Source organism: Colletotrichum tamarilloi, assembly GCF_030869305.1.
Source record: "Colletotrichum tamarilloi strain Tom-12 chromosome Unknown Scaffold_2.1, whole genome shotgun sequence".
Taxonomy (NCBI): Eukaryota; Fungi; Ascomycota; class Sordariomycetes; order Glomerellales; family Glomerellaceae; genus Colletotrichum; species Colletotrichum tamarilloi.
The window spans coordinates 862,755-885,605 of record NW_026849385.1 but is presented as its reverse complement, the minus strand read 5'-3'; the positions used below and the strand labels follow the sequence as shown (position 1 = coordinate 885,605).

The 22,851-nt window shown below is 52.4% G+C and overlaps 5 protein-coding genes across 5 annotated transcripts; 2 read left to right on the top strand and 3 right to left on the bottom strand.

Annotated features, from left to right (window-relative positions):
* Positions 1-5,157: 5,157 nt before the first annotated feature.
* On the bottom strand, positions 5,158-5,691 carry CTAM01_00928 (uncharacterized protein; the record flags this gene model as incomplete). Its single annotated transcript, XM_060516972.1, has 1 exon — positions 5,158-5,691. The coding sequence occupies one exon, from the start codon at positions 5,689-5,691 to the stop codon at positions 5,158-5,160; it is 534 nt and encodes a 177-aa protein (XP_060388434.1).
* Positions 5,692-9,109: 3,418 nt separating this feature from the next.
* CTAM01_00927 (RNA polymerase II transcription factor B subunit 5) lies at positions 9,110-9,509 on the top strand (the record flags this gene model as incomplete). Its single annotated transcript, XM_060516971.1, has 3 exons — positions 9,110-9,128; positions 9,225-9,373; positions 9,462-9,509. 3 exons carry the CDS (start codon positions 9,110-9,112, stop codon positions 9,507-9,509), a joined length of 216 nt encoding a protein of 71 aa, XP_060388433.1.
* Positions 9,510-9,849: 340 nt separating this feature from the next.
* CTAM01_00926 (enoyl-CoA hydratase/isomerase) lies at positions 9,850-10,998 on the bottom strand (the record flags this gene model as incomplete). The annotated part of the gene is made up of 3 exons (XM_060516970.1): positions 9,850-9,959; positions 10,066-10,449; positions 10,647-10,998. The coding sequence occupies 3 exons, from the start codon at positions 10,996-10,998 to the stop codon at positions 9,850-9,852; spliced, it is 846 nt and encodes a 281-aa protein (XP_060388432.1).
* A 2,288-nt stretch (positions 10,999-13,286) lies between these two features.
* Positions 13,287-17,789, top strand: CTAM01_00925 (uncharacterized protein; the record flags this gene model as incomplete). Its single annotated transcript, XM_060516969.1, has 2 exons — positions 13,287-15,732; positions 16,069-17,789. The coding sequence occupies 2 exons, from the start codon at positions 13,287-13,289 to the stop codon at positions 17,787-17,789; spliced, it is 4,167 nt and encodes a 1,388-aa protein (XP_060388431.1).
* Positions 17,790-18,268: 479 nt separating this feature from the next.
* On the bottom strand, positions 18,269-22,361 carry CTAM01_00924 (uncharacterized protein; the record flags this gene model as incomplete). The annotated part of the gene is made up of 4 exons (XM_060516968.1): positions 18,269-21,321; positions 21,377-21,686; positions 21,741-21,789; positions 22,189-22,361. The coding sequence occupies 4 exons, from the start codon at positions 22,359-22,361 to the stop codon at positions 18,269-18,271; spliced, it is 3,585 nt and encodes a 1,194-aa protein (XP_060388430.1).
* Positions 22,362-22,851: the final 490 nt, after the last annotated feature.

The window sequence follows — 22,851 nt, the reverse complement described above, 5'->3', positions numbered from 1 at the left end:
TCCAGCCCACTTACCTTTGAGTGACAAGGGCCAACCTGAAGACCTGGAGCATTGTAATACCCGACATTTCTTGCCGATGTCATGAGCTTCCGCGTCGAGAGCATCTCAGAGGCCGTTAGCAGGCCGCTTTGGGCAAGATCACCTTTACGGGACTATGTAAACAAAACGTATCTTCCCTGAATCATGTAGCGCCTCCACATATACCGCGCAGAATAAGGGGTAATTACGATGGTTGACGCAGCCAGAATACGTCCCAATATGGAAGGAAGTAAAAGGTGTCAAATACGGGCGCTGCCAATAAATTAACCTCACCCGTCTTGGTGTAGATGCACCAACGCTCCACTGGGAAAAGTACGAGTCGCTTCAATACTACTACATACCACTGAGCTTTTTCTTGCGCCCCTCCATCATTGAAGCTGCGATGTGGAGGCTCGATAATCGACAACGTCTTGACACTTCCCGAACAGATGCTCCCGACCTCCAGTCTCAGAGAATTAACACTTAGAGAAAATCAGTAAAAGGTCTCGGGCCTTAGTTCAAACCCTATCTCTACGAAAACCCAGCGCCTCATTTTCTTCACTACCCGTTTAACTACCAGGCTACGTGGCCACGGCCGATTCGAACCGCACCGGGGAAGTGCTCCCTCCTTCGAATCCATGACCAGTAAACCCTCTGCTCGATGCACCTCATGAATTCGAGGGAGCGGCAGCTTGAGGCATCCCGTGAACGTAGGCTTTCGCTCTCGCCCTAGCTGGTATTCAGACTAAGATACGTGGACCCATGAGTTCTCTACGAAAAAGGGCCATATTGCTACCACAATGAGGTTCGCGAAGAACCACTTGTCGTTGACGTGTAGCAGCTTTGAATTCCTGATATGAAAGACATGTGGTTTTCTATAGCCTTTATCTATTATCCTTCTTTTCCTTCTTCTTAACCATGCCAAGTTCCTTTGACTCTCCCGAAGATGACTCTTTCCTCATTTTCAAATCATAAACAAAGGAACCTAAGCCGCTAGTCCAGTCTATTAGCGCCGAGACGTGTGGCAGCTGTCTCCTCAGGAGAGAGAGAGAGAGAGAGAGAGAGAGAGAGAGAAAACATGTCGATTTCGTTCTCAAGGCTGATTATTGCTATCCTTCGTTGTTTAATTACAGGCAAGAGCTGGATGAAAAGGGATGACTGCTAGATGTGTTCCTACGTCCGGTAGAAAGTGCAAGTGTAGTTACACCTCAGTGATTTCTCCCGGAATTCCAGAGCCACGACCCTCAGGCCGCCCCCAGTCTGCGTAGTCATGTATTAGCGTTTGTACCACAGGCCTATTGAGCTGCTTGAGAGGTAATCGAGACAAGGCTGTGGGGCTGCAGAAATGGGCGGAGGTGAGGGTACAGAAGCTAGAGTAACTTATCACATTGTCCGTATTCTTGGTCGAATAATCCTAAGACGAAAGCGAGTGACGGAGAGGAAGGGATGAGCAGCGATCTAGTGGATTTTATGTTTTAACTTAGAGACTCGGCAGTCGAAACTGGCTTGAGTCTCCCAGAATGGAGGCATTCTGCTCGAACACGAGTGAATATACTCACCAGGACGGCGACTTCACCTCCAGTCTCATGAATCGCTGCCTCTCTATGGTCGACACTTATATCCGATTTCCGAACCGTTGGGATAACACGGTATCAATGCTCTATTCTCGTAACATAACCCTCTTACAGTCATTCCATGCCTTTCAGGTACCGCTTGCCGTATTGTGCCTCGGAGTATAAAACAGAAGTGGTGAAGAAGAACGTAGCTTGAAATAGTATAGACATTTGAGTGACCTCACTCTCCCCGGGCAGACACCATCAACGATGCGGGAGCTGGTCTAGTAATTCGAATTTTTGGATCCAAGAAACGAGGACAGCTTTTCTACAGGGATTCTCGCCAGGCTATGCAAGGGTCAACCACTTACTGTCACTGGCCCGCCAGGGCCACTCCTAAAGCCTACGAAGATGGGAACTCGGATTCCATCCATGCTTAGAACTCGCTACGCCTCTCCTAGTATTGGCTTCATGGATTTAAACCAGTGGGCTACACGGAACCAACTAGTAGAGACCTATCGCAATACCATCTTCTAATATGTCCGTTTACAAGTATGACTGCCCGATTATTCTCCGAGAATGCATCCATCGCGAAAAACATAGCTAAGACAGATATTTTAGGAGACGTTTAAGGTCAAGAAGGCCTTGTTAACCTGTTGCGACTGCGCTCAATGATTCCTTGCTCTCTGACCTAAAAAGCAGGGCAGAGTCTTCATCGCTGTTGATGCTGAGCAAGATCCCACGGGAAGACATAACCCTCGTCCGTCTTTGAATCACGTTGAGGATGTGAATCGGGGCAATGAACGGCAGAACTTAAAGCCAGCCCCCTGGAATCCGCCTCTGGTCGTGTCGATAGAATGGCGTCTTACGGCAACCTCATGGACCAGAGGGCATCACGGAAAACAACTCACAACAACGGCGGCGCGTGTTCGGGGTCAGGAGGCTATCTCTTGGGGGCATAAGTTGACACGGCTCCAACGAACACTTTTGACCATTTCGTAAAACTAGTCCCATTGAGATCGACAATTCAGCTGCATGTTCTTCTGGTATTGTTGCTCGTTGCTCGCGCATCCTCACCCTTTTCCTGTTACCGTACACCACTTCCTTAATCACGAAGTAAGTTCAACTGGAATCCGAGGTGGAGGTACGCCGCTACGAAACAATCCAGCATTTCAGCTTCTAAACCCACTCGCCCACCTGTGACATCACAGCATAGAACAAACGACTGCCGCCTAGAGCTGTGGTTGCCTTCATTTTCTTTCATACGCTCTCAATGCTCTCGGTCCAGCGTGGGCGTAAATCGGACAGCTTGCGAAGGGAATCGTCAAGCGTTGACAGGAACAACCGGCCAACCAGACGAGGGACCGGACCTTGTCCAATCTCTTTGAGATAAGTGCAAGACACACTGCGATGGCTCTAGGCTATAATCAGTACTAACATTGCATTAAACCTGGAATCAGAAATAAATGGCAGATGGAGCTAAATAGTACGTTTGATACCGTTAATGCCTATTGACTGCTCTGTGGTTCTGGTCAACTCCAAAAATCACTTGTTTTCTTTGGAAAAGACAAGGCCTACGAGCTGATCGGACGTATCCGTTGGTTGAATTCCGGAACCTTCAATCCTTGCGATTGGCAATATCAAAAAGACAAGCCGACTCGAGAGGCTTACAAACCGGCCTCTTGAAGCTCACTGCCTGCCTATCAGTAGTTCGAGACAAATCAGATACTAAAGGTGCGAGATCTCAGTTAACCAAGTTACCTTAACTCGCAAATCGTATGGTATTGTATCGCATTGTCTGCTTCAACAGAAACGCAAGCATAGCTACGATTTCGAACTCTTTAGTAGCGCCTGGAGCCTCAACAGCGATGCCACACAGCTTTCAAGCGCGTCAGTTCTATGGTATCTACGATGAAGGAGCATAGCCTCGCAATTAATGAGTTCCCTCTCTTCAACTCGTCTGTATCTCTTCGTCTCGAAAAGGATACTATATAATGAGTCCTGCCGTACCCATTCTACATCTCGCCCTCCATCTGTCTTTGTCCTGGACACAGTCCCAGGCCGCCCGGCTATTATGCCCGCAAAGGCGAGAGTTGCGGCCTGGGTTTGATATAGATAAGAGGCCCGGCTGTCTCAAGGGCCAACGACTTGTCCTGTGACATTGCTTGACGATATACCTACCTATATATAACCCAATATTCCTTCTCATTTGCCTTTCACTTTATATTCCCTCTTGAATAATCAATGAACCATGGGCAACGAAAACTGACCTACTGACTTGATATTATGTTCTTTCCCCGCTCTCTGTGGTTTCATTGGAGCCACATCCTCTGCTTGAGCAGACAGACCACCCAGCATGCGAATTTTGTCATCACTGCCGGGATGCTTAAGAATCTGGACCAGTTGAGCGAACAACTCGTCGATGGCTATCTCGTAAATGTATTCATACCCCTCATGGGTCGTTTCTCCTCCGCCGCAAGGTTGCAGTTAAAGAAACCCCTACGGGCCTACTGGTCTCTCTGTCTCGTCCCCGTAGCCCTTCAAGATACTCATCGTGAATCCTGCGTTGCCCCCGCCGTCGTCATTCTCTATTCGCGAATACCTCGATACGTTGCGAGTGGAAGTCAAGACGCCTCCTGGAACAGAGCAAACTCGATACCTGACTCCCTCTACCAGTCATTTCTCTCTGTTCGCTCCCCTCCCCCTCTCAAGCACTCCTCGTTCAGACATGTAAATCACACCACCACTATGAGACCGCGGAAGCTGCTGCAATGGCCAAGTCACGAGAAACCTGCAGACTTTTGAACAGAGACGGCTTGAGGTTGGAAAGAAGGGAGGTCTTCCCCCCTCAGAGACAGCCTGGATTCCATAGACCAAATTGCCTCAGCCTCCCTCTTCGATCTCAGCCCTTGGAAGCAACCGGGCAACACAACTGTTCGCACCAGGCGGGACGCATCAGTTCTATGCCCGAGCAAACAGCATCTCAAGCGACCTTCATCTCAAGCTTCCCCTGCGTGACGCAAAAGACTCAGTACTATTCCGACTTAGGGTTAACGATAACATGAAGCACAGGGAGGACATGGTCACAAACGCCATAGTACGACTGTGATTTGATCTCTTTTTTATTCGAGTCCTGGCTACCAATACTGTAGTGGCTACAATAGACATGAAATATGCAGCATTCAGCCTTAGTATCACCAACTGTGGCATCCTGTCTGCGAATGGATGGTGTTCCACCAAAGATCCTTGGGAAACCTCAGTTGTTCCCCAGCCTTCGCAACAGACTGGTCTGTTTTAACATCCCCCAATCGTCCTCCCGCCCGTATCCTAGACGTCGAACGTCTCTCGTAATGAGTCGATGCAATGATGTTTTTGATTCCCCCCCCCCCCCCGCTTGTATGCTCTGTGACTTTGATGAAAAAATAGGACCCATTCCCAACTCAAACATGGTATCATTGCTGTGCTTTCCCTTAAACGCCCCTTTTGGTGCCTCGTTGTAACGCCGATGAGTAAAAAAAAAGAAGTGGTGAAAAGTGGGAGCTGATCGGTGTTGATAACTCCCAGTGGTGGTGGGTGCGTGATGGTATTAGTGCCTAGTCATCGCCGTAGGCGGGCTGGTAACGGCAGGCGGCGGAGTCGAAGAAGACGTGGAGCCGGTAGCTGTGCCGTAATCCGGAGGCAGAGAGCCACGGCCGACGCCTGCTGTGCCGCCGATGGGCGGGGGCGGAGGCATGGCACCTCTCGCGGTGTGCTCGACGTGGTGTGCCATCTCGAAGCTACCCTCACGAGCGTAAGCCTGACCCGGCTTCGCCTTGGGCTCATAGGCTGGAGGGGCTTCACCGAACTCGTCCAGGCCCTCATCGCTACGAGTGGTCCAGGCCCAGCGGCCGTTTCTCGACGACCGCTGACCTCTTTGGCGATTCGCTTCTAAGTCGCGGCGGGGCCAGGGACGTTGCAGGCCGAGCTTGCGGAGACGGCGGCGGCGTTGAAATTGAACAAGAGTTGCGATGATGCCGAGGGCGAGGAAGACGATGAGCGGCGTGAGAATCCAAGTGTAAGGCATGTTGGAGAGCGAGTATGAGCTGCCCGTACTGCCGAGGGAACCATCAGAAGAAGACATGATGGATGTTGGTGGTTGGTAAAGCGAATGAGGGGTTGGCTGAGTAGAAGAGAGCGAATGACCAGAGATCGTCGAGCTCGGAGATCCGCGATTGGAGGTTCAAGTAGGCGTGGCAGGAGCGATGACTGCCAATCGATGGGTTTTGTGGTGAACGAGAGTTTTTTTTTTTCTTTCGCTCGATATGCCGAGATGACTTTGCGTCGTTGACTATTCTTGGGACCGAAGGGAAGGATCCTTGGCGCCGTATTGAACGGAACTACAAAGGCGTAGATGTCGAAACAGGGAAATAGTCGAGGTAGCTATGGTGGTGCAAGGGCGAGACGTTGGTCTTTCACGTCATCATAGCGTGGCTCAGATTTGGCGGGAATTCGCTAGTGCTGTCTCGATCCAGCAAGCTTTTTGGCAGCTGGTGAGCCTATGGCAGGTGCGGTGGAGCGGATTGAACGGAACAAGCTGCAGGAGCCAGGCCGGGAGATACGGGAAGGTGACGAGCTGGTGGGAAGACGTGGAGGCTGGACTCGAGATGTTCGGGGAGATCGGGCGCTTGATGGGTTGGTGGTTGACGCAAGCAAGGAGGGAGCTTGCGGGTTATGATGATCTAATGGGGTTCGTATCGCCACTGGTTGGTGGATAAGTCGGGTCCAATTGTTTTCTTGTCTTGATTACAGGTCGCCGGGGGAATGCAGATCGTTGCAGCACTGTCGATGTCTGGAGAGAGATCGATTGGTTGGAAGTTTGACGTTCAAGGGAGGGAGAGACAGCGTAACAAAAGATTGGAAAGAAAAGAAAGGAAAAGCAGAGCGAAAGTTGAAGGGAGAGAAGAGTGTTTTCTGAGAAGAAATGGTGGCGGGGGGAGATATTGGATATTTGGCTGTAAAATGCCAAACACGACTCAATAGCGGAGTAGGTGAAAGTGGGAATTCCAGCAGTGCAGGGGCTGGGAGGAAGGACCCGAGAAATGAAGCAACGCGGGCGGGCAAGGCAGGCTGGCTGGATGTCCAAATGCGTGGTGGTGTCGTGGTGGTGAGGCCGGGAAATGGCTGGTGTTCCAAGGTTAGGTTGGGGTTATTCTGTAGGGCGAGACAAGGTTGGCCAGGTAGTGTATGCGTACGGAGTACCTAGGAGGGTTTTGGATGTGCGATTTTCGTATCCGATAGCTCGCGGATACAAGGTCGGAGGGAAGCTACTTTTAATTAAAGAACGGTAGCCAGGCACAGGAGGGTCGAGGAGGAGTAGGCTAACGATGCCCTGGGAATGGATAAAAAAGACGAGACGGCGATGGGCCTAGGGCGCAAGAGGAATGGCCGACGACCTCGGGAACGGCGTGCGAATGCGGACGGCTCCCGTGTGCGATTGCGAAGGGTGCGTTACTGGCGGCTGCACTGCATAAAAGGTAAAACTAGACAGGATAACCAAGGGTTTAGGACTTCAAGAGACGACAGCCGAGGGATAAAGATGGGGTGAAAAGAAGAGGGAGGGAGGGAGCAGATGGGAGGATGTATTTGGGACGAAGGGATGCGACGGCTGGACTCTATTGATGAGCTACAGATTCACCGTTCACGATGCTATGTGCGTATTTCCGTAAGCTATGACTACGGATGCTTTCGTAGTGGCCGCGCAAATATTTGCACGTCAAGTGTCAAGTGTAGTGTCGAGGGTGATTACATGCAGCTGGTGAGGATAATTTACTCCGTAACCAGTGGACAGCTGCATGTGCAATGCCAAATGTGGACGCGGGAATCAGCGTTGCATCTCCTCTGGAGAACGGGGGCTGCGACGACGAGGAGCCAGTCAAGCAAGTCAAGATTTCAACCCCCCGTCAAACAGGAGGCACCCCTGACGACGCGATGCCAATCCTTAGGGGCAGTCTTGGCTACTTTTTTGGGGATCGCACGTCATGAGCAACATGGTCGCAGTATCGTGTTGAGCAGGGCAACGTCTGCATCGATTGTTGAAGAGATGAACATGTCCACCGGCCGAGTGCGAAACGGCGAAACAGAGAAACATACCTTAGGTAAGGAAGGTGTGTGTAGAGTCGCTCTTGCATCTGACGGGCACGGATACGTCGGCTGCTTACGTGTTCTGCCATTGCGAAGGCATTCGTACCTTCCTCGGGCCCTTCACATCTGGCAGTTGGATGCTTGCAGGACCTGGAAGTTTGGGATCCCAGGACGAGATTCGGGACAGGTACCTCTTCTGCCCGCCCTGCATGGCGGCTCTGTGAGGTACCCACATCCGAGGTTCTCCGTCTCCTCCCAGGTGCAGCAGCTGGTGCAATCCGTCGGACTTGGCTTTCCCACTTTCCCTTCCTCGGGCGCCTTCCTTCAGCGTGCTGCGTCGGCCAAAATAAGGAAACTCTCACAATCTCCATCGTGACTCGCTGACACCTCGCACATCGCGGCTGTTTCAGAGACTCCTCGCTTCGTTCCAAATCGCATATCCTACCGCATGTCAAACGGAAAGGCAAAAAAGAAAGAAGAAAAAAATCTAAACTTTTGCAAACAATTATGCAAACACAAACACATGCAGGAGTTCCTCTACCTTATTAGCATTATTTCAAGAGTCCGTAAACATCCGTTCGACTGGGATGGGGGCGGCCGCAGCCCACAGCCCGCAGGCTCAAATCCAGTTCGACCGACTCGCACTCGGGAATTTGTAGACAGTTGAGGGACAAAAAGACCACACAGCAAACGCACTCACGATACCTTGTCTTGCCTGCGACCCGAAGCTTCAAGCCTCTTCATTAAACTCGCCTCGGTAATTCCGTTTGGGAAATGTGTATTAGAGTGGCCAGGTTGAGCCCGGTTGACCGTTGAGCATTCGATGAGGAAAAGGCTCTCGATTGACGGCGAGCTGCAGCTTACAGTCAGTCACTGGATGCAAAATTTGCAAAGCATACTCGGCCAACAGTCAGCTCCTGCATTCCAGGAATCAATTGCCCTCTTTGTCAATTCCAAAAGACTTTGTCTGGCGACTCGCAAGAAAATCTGTCAAAGTCAAGTTTTTGATTGCTTCTGTTCACGCGACCCTAGAGAAAAGAGGGTTCAGATGAGGTGTCAAGGGTCCGGACAGGGGTGCTTAAATTGGCCCTTGCACATCAGGACCGGATGGAGAGCTTGACTTGGATTCGACGGCCTGAGGCTGCTGTGAGGCAAGCACACTGGTGGATTCTGGGCAAACCAGGCACCAAAAGCAAGACACCTGGTTGGTCGACCAGTGCCCCACTTGTTCTCTTCCAAATGTCATCGCCAACTCCAGGCAACTCATCGTCACTGCTTCGTCCACCTCATCAGCAAAGCAGGTAATTAAGGATACCTCACGTTAGGCCCGCTTCAACACAGATATGTGTGAATAGCGTCACTCCGTCGGCACATAACTCACTTCACCCCTTGCTTACCTCGCCAACGAAACCGCCAGGATGCCCCGCGCCATCAGAGGTAAGTTGTCTCCCACCACATGCTTGCCCTCTCTGCCCAGCCGCCCTTCCCCAGATATTCCCCTGGCCTACTAACATTCCCGCCCCGCCTTTTCAGGAGTACTCATCGAGTGCGACCCCTCCATCAAGTCCATCATCGTCAATATCGACTCCAACAATCATGACTACATCATTGAGGATCTCGACGACCAGCACGTCGTTGTCAAGGAGAACATGGTTGGTTTGCTCAAGAGACAGCTTGATGAGGTTAGTGACCCCTTTTATTGTTCTACATACACACAAACATATCATATGTGTATATATCAGACACGTCATTGACACACGTAACTTGCAGAGGTTAAAGGAGACCCAGCAGCCCGATGAGAGTTCAGACTCTGATTGAGCGCCCACGGAGTCGGTGTATCAATTGTCTTTATTGTACATGCCTTCATTTGCTTCCGACTGCTCTTCTACTGTGTCCTAGAGACAATCGTCTCCCAAATTCTGGCTGCCATGTGCCTATCGCTGTGCTTTTCGCCGCCGCAGCAGCATTCTGTCATGTCATCTTGACTATCATGGCGCGTGCATAATGTATGGTTTGTAGGAGGGGATCGTGATCCGTCCCCTGACCCGGGACTGTCTATAGGAATGGAATCCAAATTGCCTCACACGAGGCTGCATCATTGTGGCAGTCCCACAAAAGGGAAGGGTTGACACACGTTTGTCTACCTAAAGGGAGCTGACTAGAGCTTCTCAAAAGTAGGCTTCTTCTTCTGCAACCCGGACATCAGGGCAGTCTTGGTATCGCTTGATTGAAGCATGGCAGCGTTCCAAATAGTAGTGTACCGCAAGTCTAGAGCCACACAGTCAGCAAAGTCAATGAAGAAACAAAGCCCAATTCAGGGTAGTGGAGAATATAAATGGGCATAGCCATTTCCCAAAATGGAATGTTAACTTACTTTCCGCAACAGAGTGATCTCTCGCATGGTTCAACAGCTCCTTGGTACCCTGCACCGCAACAGGACTCTTGCTGGCGACGAACTCGGCCCACTTCGTTCCCGCAGCGACGGCCGCGTCCTTGGAGTCGTGCACCTGGCTGACGAAGCCCACGGCGAGCGCCTCGTTGGCCGAGAAGTCCCGCGCCGAGAGGCAGACGTCTTTCACCCACGACGTGGACCCGACGAGCTTGGGCAGCCGGCTGAGAGTGCCGAGGTCGGCGGCGAGGCCGATGTCGACTTCTTTTACGGCGAAGCGGGTGTTGCGCGCGGCGATGCGTACGTCGGCGCAGCATGAGATGTCGATGGCGATGCCGATTGAGATTCCGTGGAGGACGCAGACGACGGCTGGGGGGTGAGTATTAGCTTAAATGTTTTATCGTTCTCGTAGACTGGCGTGGATTTGGACTTGGGTATTTTGAAGCATGTCCACGTTCATATTAAGAACCATCAAGGCCATATCAAAAACGAGCAGAACGAGAGACCTTGCGCCATAAAAGGTACAACTCAGAGTTTCAAACATAACAAATAGAAAGGTTACATACGCTTCTCACACTTCTCCACGGCAGCGATAGCATCCTGGAACTCGGTAATGTGACGGCGCATGTTCGTTGCGTAGCGGGCCGGGTCGCCGCCGAGGTCCGCGCCGAGGGGGCTGTTGACGGCGTCCTGGACGTCGAGGCCGGCGGAGAAGGCGCGGTCACCGGCGCCGGAGAGGACGACGGCGCGGACGTCCGGGTCATGGCTGAGGCGGTCAAAGACGGTGGCGAACTCGCGCCATACGGGCTCTGAGAAGGCGTTGAGCTTCTGCGGGCGGTTGATCTCGACGTGGGCTACGAAGGGGGAAGGGGAGGTGACGAGGAAGTGGGTGTAGGTGTAGTCTTTGAAGGGTGCCATTGTGTTGTTTGTTTGTATGTAGGCCTATGTATGTGTGATGTGAGGTGAGTGAGCGGAAGGGTTTGCCCTTGGTGAGGTTTTCGTGGTGAGAGGGGTGAGGCGGAGAGCTGGATGAGACTACCAATGTGAAAATGTTCAAATCAAGGTACGCAAATGGCCAGGGTGGTTATGTGAGTATGCCTGAGTTCGTAACCCGGCGATGCTTGGGATGAGCGTGGTAGAGTTGAAAGTGAATCTCACTCAAATGTACAGATGACAGGATGTTGCGAATGCGATGATGAAGTTTCGAAGAGGCTGACTGGACGGGGGGCTGGCCGAGTTGCCGAGGCACGTCTCGCAGGCGTTTTCCCCGACCCGACCGAGGGGTGGCCCCGCCTGATCTGGGGTAAACGCTACATACGCCGGGGTGGGGTTATTGATTGCACTTCTTTTTTTTTTTTTTGCTTCTGACAACACAAAGTGATCTTATGTAATGTACACATTTCGAGGTCTCTTGCTGTTCGAGGCGGGATCTCAACTCGGGTGTCAATGGATCTTTTGAACTAGGTGAATGGTTTCATTCGGAGCGAATTCCTGGATGTATGAGTCTTCCCTATATCTCGACTTCGAAACATCGGCTGTGCTCAATCGGCCTTCTCGAGGCAATGAGCGTCGCGCCCTCTAGAATGAGAAGACTTCGCCCTTCATTTGATCTGATTATCAAGTCATAGTTGGTTTTCGGCTCTCGGCTCATTCTACCAACAAGTCTCGTTGTCCAATCTGCGCGGCTGACTTCACCTTCCGGGCTCAGCTAAAGGAGGTTGCTGGGCATCTCTTAACCAGAAATCAAGCTTCGTTGGATTCCATTGCGTTGTATCATCCTCGAACTAATCTGCTAGGATGAATAAACGACGTGAACTAGTCAAGCCGCAGTCATCAACCATGCTAGCGCTTTCTAGGGGTGCCAAACTGCCTCAGCCCCTCACCAAGTCGGCTAGCACTACATCACTGGGTGGGAGTTCTGGCCGGATGACTCACGCTGCAACCCCAAACCACCAATAGCTTGGCGTTTTATAGGATGTACACAACAATATTCGAGGCCGTCTCCTCACATCGATGGCCTTGATAAGAGTCCTCGTGTTGAAATATGGAAATGAAGAGGGAGGTTGGACCAAGTACTAGAGCAAAGTCTCGAGGAAATGATTACTTACTCAAGTTTTGCTATATGCTGCTTGTTCAATACTAGTAAGGCTTATGCCGAGCCTTGAGTGTTCTTTGAAGCAGAACCTGAAGACAAGTCAGCGACCAGTCTCCTATACAGCCATGTCCTAAGTAGTACAGAGTCTGAATATCCAGGAAATCAGATTAGAGGCGAAACCGGTGCCATACACGATATCCTCATTGTAAGTTCAGTACGGCGAGTGAATGTCCATTATCATCATCTCTTGGAGTATCTCATGTATGGGAAGGGAACGGGGCTCACTAACCTTCCTCAATAACTTCTTCGATGGACTCATTGCTGTGCCCCTCGTAATTTTATGTCAAAGGTGCGCTTTGAAGGCGTTTTATATAAGTGACTGTCCATGTGGCTACATCACAAGCTCTCCCGGTTGATTTGAGGTATCGCCAGTAAACTAAGACTTGAATAGTTGGTGGAGGGTCGGATCCGGGAGCCAAGGGTCTCGCCGTATGAGTCAACCGGTCAACGAACCAATGCTCGTCTGTCCAAGCAGGGCTGTCCCACGTCTATTGTTGCCATCAGAGGTTGCGAGATGGCAATCACCGAGCACCTTAAACATCGGGTGAAAACGTAGTGCATGATCAACAATAGTATACATGTATCATATTAGTGGGATACAACAGCAGAACGCAATGAGGGTTGTTATCTTAATGTATCCATGTACTATCAATCTCCAGAAAAGCATACATGTACTTCATTGCTGTTCAGATCTTTGGAGCAAGATAGGTACCTAGTACAACATGATTCAAACGCTGGGGATGGAAGGTACGGTTCAACAGGTACCCCTTTCTCGTCTTCAGATTGTCATCGTTTTTACTTGGCGGAAGGAGCCTACCCGACCAAATTTCGGTGCTTGCAGAAGGCACAAGGAAGAGTGACAATGACTACATGCGCTGTCAATAGATCGGCCCTCCGATTTTGTCGTCAGCACCATTATCCTCTCGACAACCTCCCCAGTTCCTTGACCTCCTATCAAAAGGAACTTTCCTAGAATCACGCCACCCTTCACACGGAGGATTTATCATTACTGCGCTTATCAAATGCTCATGTATCCCATTTTTTGAACTTCATGTCTAAGGCCACAAGGACTCGGTCTCTGACGCCATCGACCGAAGTCCAGCGGCTGACGGACCCCAGAACGTCGACTTACAAGCAAACGGCTCTGCGACGCTACAATTCCGCAGAAAAGCTTGGCAGCAGACCTCGTAGTGTCAGTTCTCAATCTTCAGATTCGCCGCCGACCACTTTCCGACTCGGTTTCTGCTGCCCCTCACAGGCCGAGCTTGTACTGAATCCCAAACCAAAGGAGAAGCCTGCGATGTTATCCAACTTCTTCCATCCGACCAAAGATATCGTACATCGAAATCGAGAGCCATCCAACGCAACCAGAGGAGACTTCGAGGACACACCTCTTCCTAGCGCTCGACCTTCTATGATGGACATATCCCTGAAGAAAACCGAAAAGGACGTCGCTTCAAGCTTTTCTTCGGCGAAAAGTTGTAAATTTCGACATGCACTCCTCAAGACCGCTTCCGGGCGCCCCTTGTTGGTTGACAAAGATTTACCCGTGCCCCCGGTCCTTAGTCGACAAGTCAGCGAAAGCCAATTGCAGAACCCACGAGAAGACATAAAAGGCTTTGAGAACAAGGCAAAGATTGCCATTCCATCGAGAAAGTACTCGCCTTCCCAGATGCAAGACAATCCTGTACCTACTGTCAGTCAACGTCTCATGGAGACCACGACCAACGTCGACCCTTACTTTCCTCGGGAAACCATCTGCGTTGATCCTCTGATCCATCCGGATGAGTCACATACTAAGGTTCACCACCGTGGTATTCTCAAAGGTGCTGACTTCTGCGACACCGGTGTGCCTGGACAACCTGTTCCACAGCAACTTGAGAACAGGACATCTAGCTCTTCTTCTTCTTCTTCTTCGTCATCTCCCTCTTCGGAGGCTGAAATTGTTCTTGCCAAGGTGCGCAGAGCTATGACTGGAGATGATCTTTGTCTCTCTACAGTCGAAGTCACCGTCCCAAAGCACGATGGACACAGCCATGCCATGAAAGTTCGGCCAGCGTTCAATTTACCAATCTTTGAGTACCCCAATATAGGTCGCCAACAGCAATCTCCTCCTGGAGTCTCCAAGATCCGGCCGTTTGACCCAGCCAAGGAACATTTGTTGCCCGAAGGGGATATCAATGGACCGACAGAAATCGAAATCAAAGAGAGCAAGGACAAGCTAACCAATATACCGGTCTCCAAAGTCCGACCCTTTGCCCAGGAACCCCCTGAGCTGAATCATCATGCTGGACATCAAAGAGTGTCAAAAGTTCGGCCCTTCAGTGACGAATCTGATAACGGCAACCAAAAAGACGAGGATGCCTATTTTGCTGTCGGGTCAGATGAGTCGGCAACCGAGGGGCCCGGCAGAGTCACTAAGCCACGTTTGGAGAGTACAACTCGCTCTCGAGCAAGCACTATAGACTACAAGCGAACTGCTCAGTGGCTCCGGCATCTACTGAAGAATCCCGAATCTCATACGGCCAAGTTGACGGAAAGACCATCCAAGGTAAAAAGAGCGTTCTATGCTTCTTTGAAGAACTCTCAGGAACAAAGTCCAGTGTCGCGAAAGATGACCCGTCAACCGACGCTTCCAACTACCGAAGTTGAGCAGAATTTCTTCCAAAGCACTTTCGGGGAGCTAGAACGTCTCCTTCAAGAAGCTTTGGCACTGGCTTCTCGGGTTGCTGACGACGAAGAGGCAAAATCTCCAGAGGCTATACAATCTCCGCATGCTGTCTCAAAGGAAGCGATCCCCTATGATTACGCCTCTCAGTTCTCTGACATCGACTTGGATGATGACGGTAAAGCAAAAGGACCACGAAACAAACGCGCTGCTACGTTTCCACATGCCGGGCGGCCTGAAATCCGTGCAGTAGACAATCTCTATCGTACTATTTCTCTCACTCCGCAGACCGCAGAGCTCGAGAGCATGCTTGGTCGTAAGAAGAGTTCATTTGTCAAGAAAACCAAACGTAGACGCAAATCGCGATCCCGGCAAGCTGGACCTGTGCCAGACAGAGTTTCGAGCAGGAAGAGAAGCAAGAGCGTAAAGAAATCGAAGCGCACAAAGCCGAAGCAGATTGTCGAGCAACTCCCGACAGATTCAGAGTCTAGCATGGACGGATCCAATGACTCCTCTGCAGTCAACTTCCCGACTCGAAATCAAGCTCAAGGAAGCAGCGAGCCAACTCGACCTCGAGCAAGCACGAAACGGGTACCCTTCTTATCCCGCAACACAGGCGAGGACAATCTTCCTCAGGAGGACTTGGGCGGCCGTCCGATCCGCAATCCACGAGGGATCAGCCTACGTGGCAAGTCTCATGTCAGTCTCCGTGGTGTACAAGCCTTCAGTCTAGCCAAGTCGAAACGACGTCAACCCATTGCTCGGGACTGGTCACCAGTCCGAAAGAGAGCCATCGCGGCTGTGGCTTGCATCAGTACGGCCCTGATCGGTATGATTGTCGGTATCTATGCCGGTCTAGTACCCTCACTGCAATACTACATTCTAGACACAAGCCACTCGATCATCAACGGCAATGTGGGCTGCTTTCTTGGGATGGCAATTCCCACATTCTTTTGCTGGCCACTTCCTCTGGTTCATGGGCGCAAGCCATACATCACGACTGGGCTGATTCTATCCATGCCACTTCTTTTCCCTCAGGCTTTGGCTGTCAGCGCTCAAAGATTTTACAGCCTCACTGGATAGAGAATGGTGTTGTTGGTACCGCGAGGCTTCATGGGTATCTGCCTCGGTTTCGCAAGCATGAATTTTCACTCAATACTTACAGACCTTTTCGGCGCATCTCTCATGAGCAGCAATCCTCATCAAGAGGTTGTGGATGACTCTGATGTAAGGAGGCACGGAGGTGGTATGGGTGTCTGGCTCGGTATCTGGACATGCTGCTACATTGCATCCCTTGGCTTTGGTTTCCTCATTGGCGCCGCGGTGATTGATCAACTCCCACCAGACTCCGGGTTTTATATCAGTATCGCCCTGACCGCAATAGCCCTTTTGCTGAACACTCTATGTCCAGAGGTGCGTCGTTCGGCGTTCCGAAGATCAGTCGTGGAAGTCAGAACTGGCACGGATGTCTCCCGGCGTGTTGCTCGCGGCGAAATCATGATGCATCGTGTTAAAACGGGACCCAAGTGGTGGGGCGAGGAGTTGTATCATGGTGTCGCACTCTGCTTTGGGATGCTTCGACAACCCGGTTTTGCTGTCATGGCCATTTACTCTGGTTGGATTTACGCCCAGGTGGTTCTCATCATCGTCTTGCTAGGATCCCTGACTTCAAGATTTTACCGAATGCGGTCACCCTTTGTCGGGCTCATGGTTTCTGCGATAGCATTTGGCGCACTCGCTGCTATCCCATTCCAGAAGGCCAGTTACTTCTCCAGAGCGAGACATACCCAGGTAAACACCAGTCGTATGACATTCGACAAACAGGTAACATGGACATCTCACCTTCTTCGCCGATCCATTTTCGCCATTGGCCTCCCACTGGCTGGGATCGTCTACACATTGGTTTCGACTGGCCCACCGATGCATCCAATTGCGCCTGCCATTGTAGCCGCTGCAATCGGCTTTCTTTCGTGCCTGGCAATCTCAGAATGCAATGGACTCATCATGGAGACCTTTGACACTTCGGATCTACAGTCTGGTATGACTGGTCGGCCTCGGGGGAATTCAGACAACGCACAGAAGAGGAAAAATTACTCCGCCTACCCTCGCGTGACTGCAGGATTTGCCGTTTGTCACACCCTGGGGTTCATATTCGCTGCTGGAGCAACTGCATTAGGCGGTATGGCCCAGCGTAACCTCGGTCAGAGAGCAGCAACGGGAGTTGTAGCTGGAATCTTGTTCATTTTGACACTGCTACTGACATTGACTCTGATTCGTTTCAAGGAGGTCACGATCATTCCGGAGAGCAAGACCGAGGCGATGGATAGGTGGACAGCTGCGCGCAGAGAATCTATCAAACGCCGCGACTCGATGCCAACTGGGGTGATGGATGACAAAGATGTCATCGCTGAAGAAGAGCCATGGCGCCCGTTTATTGTTGGTAATCCCACCAGCAAAACACGACGAGTCAACGTCCTCGAGCTCGGTAGTCTGTCACGTTTCACGGAGATCAGGAAGAGGAACAAACTCATAGACGCTAACCAGCACCTGAACCGAGCAGCTTTCGATGCTGGGATAGATGCACTTGACGACCAAATCAGCGATGTCATGAGTGATATCGTTGACGATGTCAAAGACCTTGTGAGAAGAGGTAGTCAGAGGAGTCAAAGAAGCCAACGGAGTCAGCGGAGCCAGCGAAGCCAGCATAACCGAACCTCACGTTCGCGGCGAAACCATCGAAGTGCGACAAGCGATGGAAGTGGACACTCTTCTATTGAGATGACCTCCTTGGAGGACGTCATGTCAGGTGGGCATCGGCCCCGATTGCCTGAGGATGTCTACAATGAACGAGAATGCCTCAGAGGTCAAATGGTCAAGGAAGAATGAGGGACAAGATTGCAGTGCTTCGGTATGAGATAAATGTAGAATTTCCTACGAGCAGAAGAGGCCGTCTCCAGGACGGTATTGCATGAGAGCACCTATAATGACGAGCAGACACTCTTGACGGAAGAAAGACCAAAACTTCATAGTCAATGTACCTTAGTATACACAATATTAGAGCTAGAATGAAAATCCTTTTTTCGGAAACCAACTCCGGTAATGCAAGCCCATCTGCCTAGTATCTTCATCTACATTCGCCCTCCGTCCATCTTATCAATATTATCAGATCTAAAGAGAGTAGTGAAAAGGAAGGTGCTACGGATACAGATATGCAAAAGAAAATGTCGATAAATATCGTAGAGAGTGTGGGTATAGATGGTTCTTTGTCTTCGTCACGTATAAAAAAGAAAAAAAATGATGGTTATAATCCTTTCCTGTAGTTCTCGTCCAAGGTGGCACGAAATGCAAGTTTTGTCAACCTTGAATCACTGCACATTTAAGAACAAGTCGTCGCCCCGTCGAGTAGGCGTCAGCCTCGGCTGCCAGGTCGGCGTAGCAGGCAAGTGACCACCGCGCCCGGCGCCGCCACCACCGCCAGTCCGGGATGGGAACCCGGGAGGTGTAGGGAAGAGAGCGGCGTCGGGGGAGAGGAGCATATCCGTTCCGTCTCCGTTACCCCCTGGGCGAACGGGTCTCCAGTTGGGACTGTGGCGGAGGCCGGCGTTGGGGAGGGTGAGGGCGGCGGCGCGTTCGGAGCCGAGGCGTTTGGACAGGAGGGAGGATGTTGTTGAGGGGGTTGCGACGGTGGGGGAGGCGGTTGTTGAGGCGGAGGGGGGGCGGATTGTTGGCGGTGGTGGTGGTTGTAGGATTGTCGAGGTTGGTCGGATGGCTTGCGTTGCGATGTGGTGCGGTGATGGGGAGGCGGAGGATGGTCTATCGGGCAGGGGCTGTTTCGGGGGCGGGGATTTGGGGGGGAGGGGTTGTTGGATGGATTGGCGGCTTGGTTGTTGCTGTGAGAGACGGCGTTGACGTTGTTGGAAGGATTGTTGGTTTAGCTGTTGCTGGGGCTGCTGCTGGGGTTGCTGCTGTCTCTGCTGAGGAGGTTGAGGCTGCTGCTGTGATGGGAGACCAGAGTAGGGAGCTGGCTTCTGCTGCTGCTGTTGTTGCTGCTGTTGCTGCTGCTGGGCTCGAGGAGGGAGGTTTCCCCAGAGCGCCTTATGGATCGAAGTCGACTGAGGCTCCTGGTTAAGAAGTGACGCCTGTTGGACTTGCGCGGCCTGCGGTTGCGGGTGGATGTCGTCGTTGCGCTCGAGCCTGGGCCGTTTGGGATTCAGAGGCGGCGGGTAGAGGGGTCTCATCTGCGGCGGCCTCTGGGTTTGCGCGGGCTCCCAGTGGGGTTCTTGCTGGAGGCCTTGGAAATTGTTCCTGTTATCGGAGGAGGAAGAACGGGGAGGAGACGGGGTCACAAGGCGGAGCGAGGGCGACCCGGTGGCGATCCTGCTGGGGTCGATGACGGGACCGGCTGGGCGGGGGCGAGGGCCGACGGGTTTACGGGGGACGTCGTGGCTGGCCATGTACGGTCCGTTTCGGGACTGTTGCTGCTGCTGCTGTTGCTGCATCATCCCGAGCGTGGGACTGGGCTGTCCGGCGGGAAACGCAGCAAAAGGCCGAGCGGGAGGAGCCAGCAGGCGGAGGTTGTTGTAGCCAGGCTTGGAGCTGGTGCGGCCGGGGATGACGGGGTAGGAGACGGGTGAGTGTCCGATATTTGGGGATCCCCTTGAGGCAGGTGACTCCACGACAGGGGAGAGACCGCTTTGCTCAATCACGGGCTCGGCCTCGCTCGCGACGGAGGACGCGATTGTCGTGGCTGACGCGTGGGAGTCATGGCTGTCAGACCGATGCGGTGGATTCCCAGCGCCTGTAGATATTGATGCAGCGGGAGGAGGGAAAGGAGCAGTGGCGGACCCTGTGGATTTCGACTTTGATGAGCTGCGGCGGCCGAGAGAGTTACTCCGGCGGCGTGGAGGCTCGGGATGAGAGAATGACATGCTCGGCACCGGGTGGGGAGCTCCAGCAGACGGGGGAAGAGCGCTGTTCTGGATAACTGTGTTGGGTCTCGTGGTGGCAGGCGAGTAGACGCTCGAGGTTCGGGATTGGTGAGCCGCGGGCGGGGCGGCAAGGGCACCGGTTCGAGCGATCTCGACAGGCGGAAGAAGAACCGGGGGTGGTGGCATCATCCGGGGACCGGAGGGAGCAACGGGGCTTCCGGCTCCGTGGCCCATGCCCGCAGTCGTGGCCGTGGCAGCGAGCATGGCAGACTCAGCATAGGAGGGCTTCGCTTTGGCGCCACCACCCTGGCTCGCACCCGAAGCATCGAGCTCGGCGATCTGTGCCATGTGCGTGGCGCTCTTGGGGTCCCCTAGGACCCAATTGCCGTTCTTGTCAGCTACGTAGTACGTGGCAGACTTGGGAACGTTGTTATTGCTTCCCACTGTTGCCGAGGGCGGTCTCCAAATGTTGTTTGAGCGAGCCGAGCGCGCCGAGGTGATAGCGCCATCCTCTTCAAATTCCGTCATTGTGCTTTCGCGGGCATTGTAGTGGCTCTTTGGAGGCGCTGTGAGCTTGGCCGTCTTGAAAATTTGGGAATTTGTCGGTGCAGATCCGCTTTGGTCCGCCCGAGGGAGCGATGACGGTGTGAGGTCTATCTCGGGAATCTTGAGGGAAAGTACCGGCTTCGGCGACGAGAGAGAAGGCTTGGCTGGGAGGAGACGTGACGTTGGGCGGTTCTGCGCCTGAGGTGATGGACGGTAGGCAGCTGATGTGCTCTCAGGCCGGGAGACGGCAAGGCCGATCGCGCCGGGCCACCAGCTCATGCGACCGCTTGTCCGGGTACGCGCCGCCGGTGGCTGGCGTAACGGTGGCGGAGAAGGTGATTGCGCATGGTGAACAGGCGGAGAAATGTGAAAGATATTGGCGGGGCCCTCTTGCGGGTGGAATTCCCAAGAGTCCTTCTCTCGCACGGGGAAGAAGCCCGTCTTTTCATCCGGATAGTCCTTTCTGCGCTTGCGGCGGGCGAAGCATATGGCGAGGATGGCAATCCCGAGGGCAGCTGCAATACCGACTGCGAGACCTGCCACTTGAGCGGTGCCCAAACTCTTGGAGGTGCCGGCGTCAGCGCCCTCAGCTCCTGGGATTGCAGTTGCGGATGCGGAAGGTGTCGCTGTGGATGATGACGGCAATGGCGGTGGTGTAACAATGCTATCCGTAGTAGAAGCTTGAGGTACAGTTGAGGTAGCCAACGTCGTAGACGTATTTGGGATGGACGGTGTGCCTGTTGCCGAGATAAGAGTCGTCGGAATCGAAGTCGTGAGATGGCTCGTCGATGTTGATAAGGTGGCCCTTGTGGTTGTCCTTGGGGGAACGAGGATGATACCTCCAGAGGAAGGAATAATCAACGTTGCAATGATGGCTGTGCGTGTGGGCTGAACAGCTCCCGGTTGGTTCGAGCACATCAGGTATGCTGCGTCGATCACAGTCTCTACTGCTTGTTAGAGTTCGTGCCATGATCGATATCAAGAACGCGATTTACGTACGCGGCGCATCACTTTCGCGACAGAAACCTATGCCCTTCTCTGCGACGATACACTGCACAGCACCCTCCCCTAAAGTGAGGCCTGAGAAGCCAACATTGGCACACAGACATTGCAGAGTGGGAGCACTGCCGCAGGTGGAGAGGTCGTAGTTGGCAGTCAAATGAGAACGGAAGCATTCGCGGGCACACGTTGGTACGAATCGCGTAATCTCGCTCGACAGGTTAAACGACGTCGCCGTGGTGAGGGAGGCCGGTAGTATGAGTGAGAGTGTCCAAAGAAGAGGCTTGAGGGCCATTGTACGGGAGGACATCTAAGAAGCCAAGTCAGCGTCGCTATATGTAAGAAGAGACAAAATGTTGCTTACTTGGATGAAGGTCCCATCCTTCATACGGTCTGTTGACAACCAACTAAGTCTGAAGAGGCGTCAGTGAATGGTAGATGCGGGTAGACAAAAAGGTCTGGAAATCAACAGCCTCAAGAGTAGACTGTGTATGAGCCTGATTGGGATGATCGACAAACTGGGGAACGAACCTATTGAGAGTGTGTCCTTATTAGGTTATTAAGAGACGACCCGCATCTCAAGATCGTATAGAATATGAGAGAGTCAAGAAAGTACTGTGGATAGAGTATCACCCGATTATTCCAAGAGTATCAGCTGCGGAAAGATTCAGCCGAGAAGAAGAGACAAGAAAAGAAAGAGGCTATTCCATGCGACCAAAATGCAAAGTGTGTAAAAGAAGAAGCTGAGCAAAAGCTAAAATTGAGAACAGACGGCTTTGGGGGCTCAGCAGCGGGCATGTAACTGTTCATACATGAATGGAGGCGGTCCCAAGAAAGAAGGAGAAAGAAGGTTGACGCGGGCAGAAGGGAACACTGGTGCCTCTTCCGTCATACCCCAAAGAGACACGCTACCGCTCACTTGGAGGCTCTCGACTTCGACCGCGCTTCGCTTCGCTTTTCCTGTGACTTCATCCGGAAACGCCATAATCTCGTTGCGACGAAAGTGGACGACGGGTAGGTAGTCCAATGCCCTGCCTCACTATGCCGCCAACCTGCAGGGTTGGATGCGGTTCCTGCAGTCACGTCCACAGCGGCCCGGTCTGCTCGCGAGCCGCTGCTGGAGATCTCGTTGAAATGACGAAGGCCAGACAATTCGGGGCCTATCCGATTCCGTTTCGGGCGGGTGGCACCCCAGCTGGTTGGTTGGGCGAGTCGCTCTATTTTCGTTCTGGGGGGAGGTTTGCAAGCTGCATCTAAGATCCAGAGTTGTGTGGCGGTCCAGGCCAGAATGTAACCCCTGCTGCATACCATCATACCAGACCGAGAAGGTCGAGTACCCAATGAAGATGCACTTGTTGAACAGATGCATGTACATTGAGTGGCTGAGGTGCTCCCACATCGCCCCCGAATTTAAGCGCCCAGTCTCCTCCTAAGCGCGGAGGCCGAACAAGAAACCAAAAGACGTTGAAGCGAAC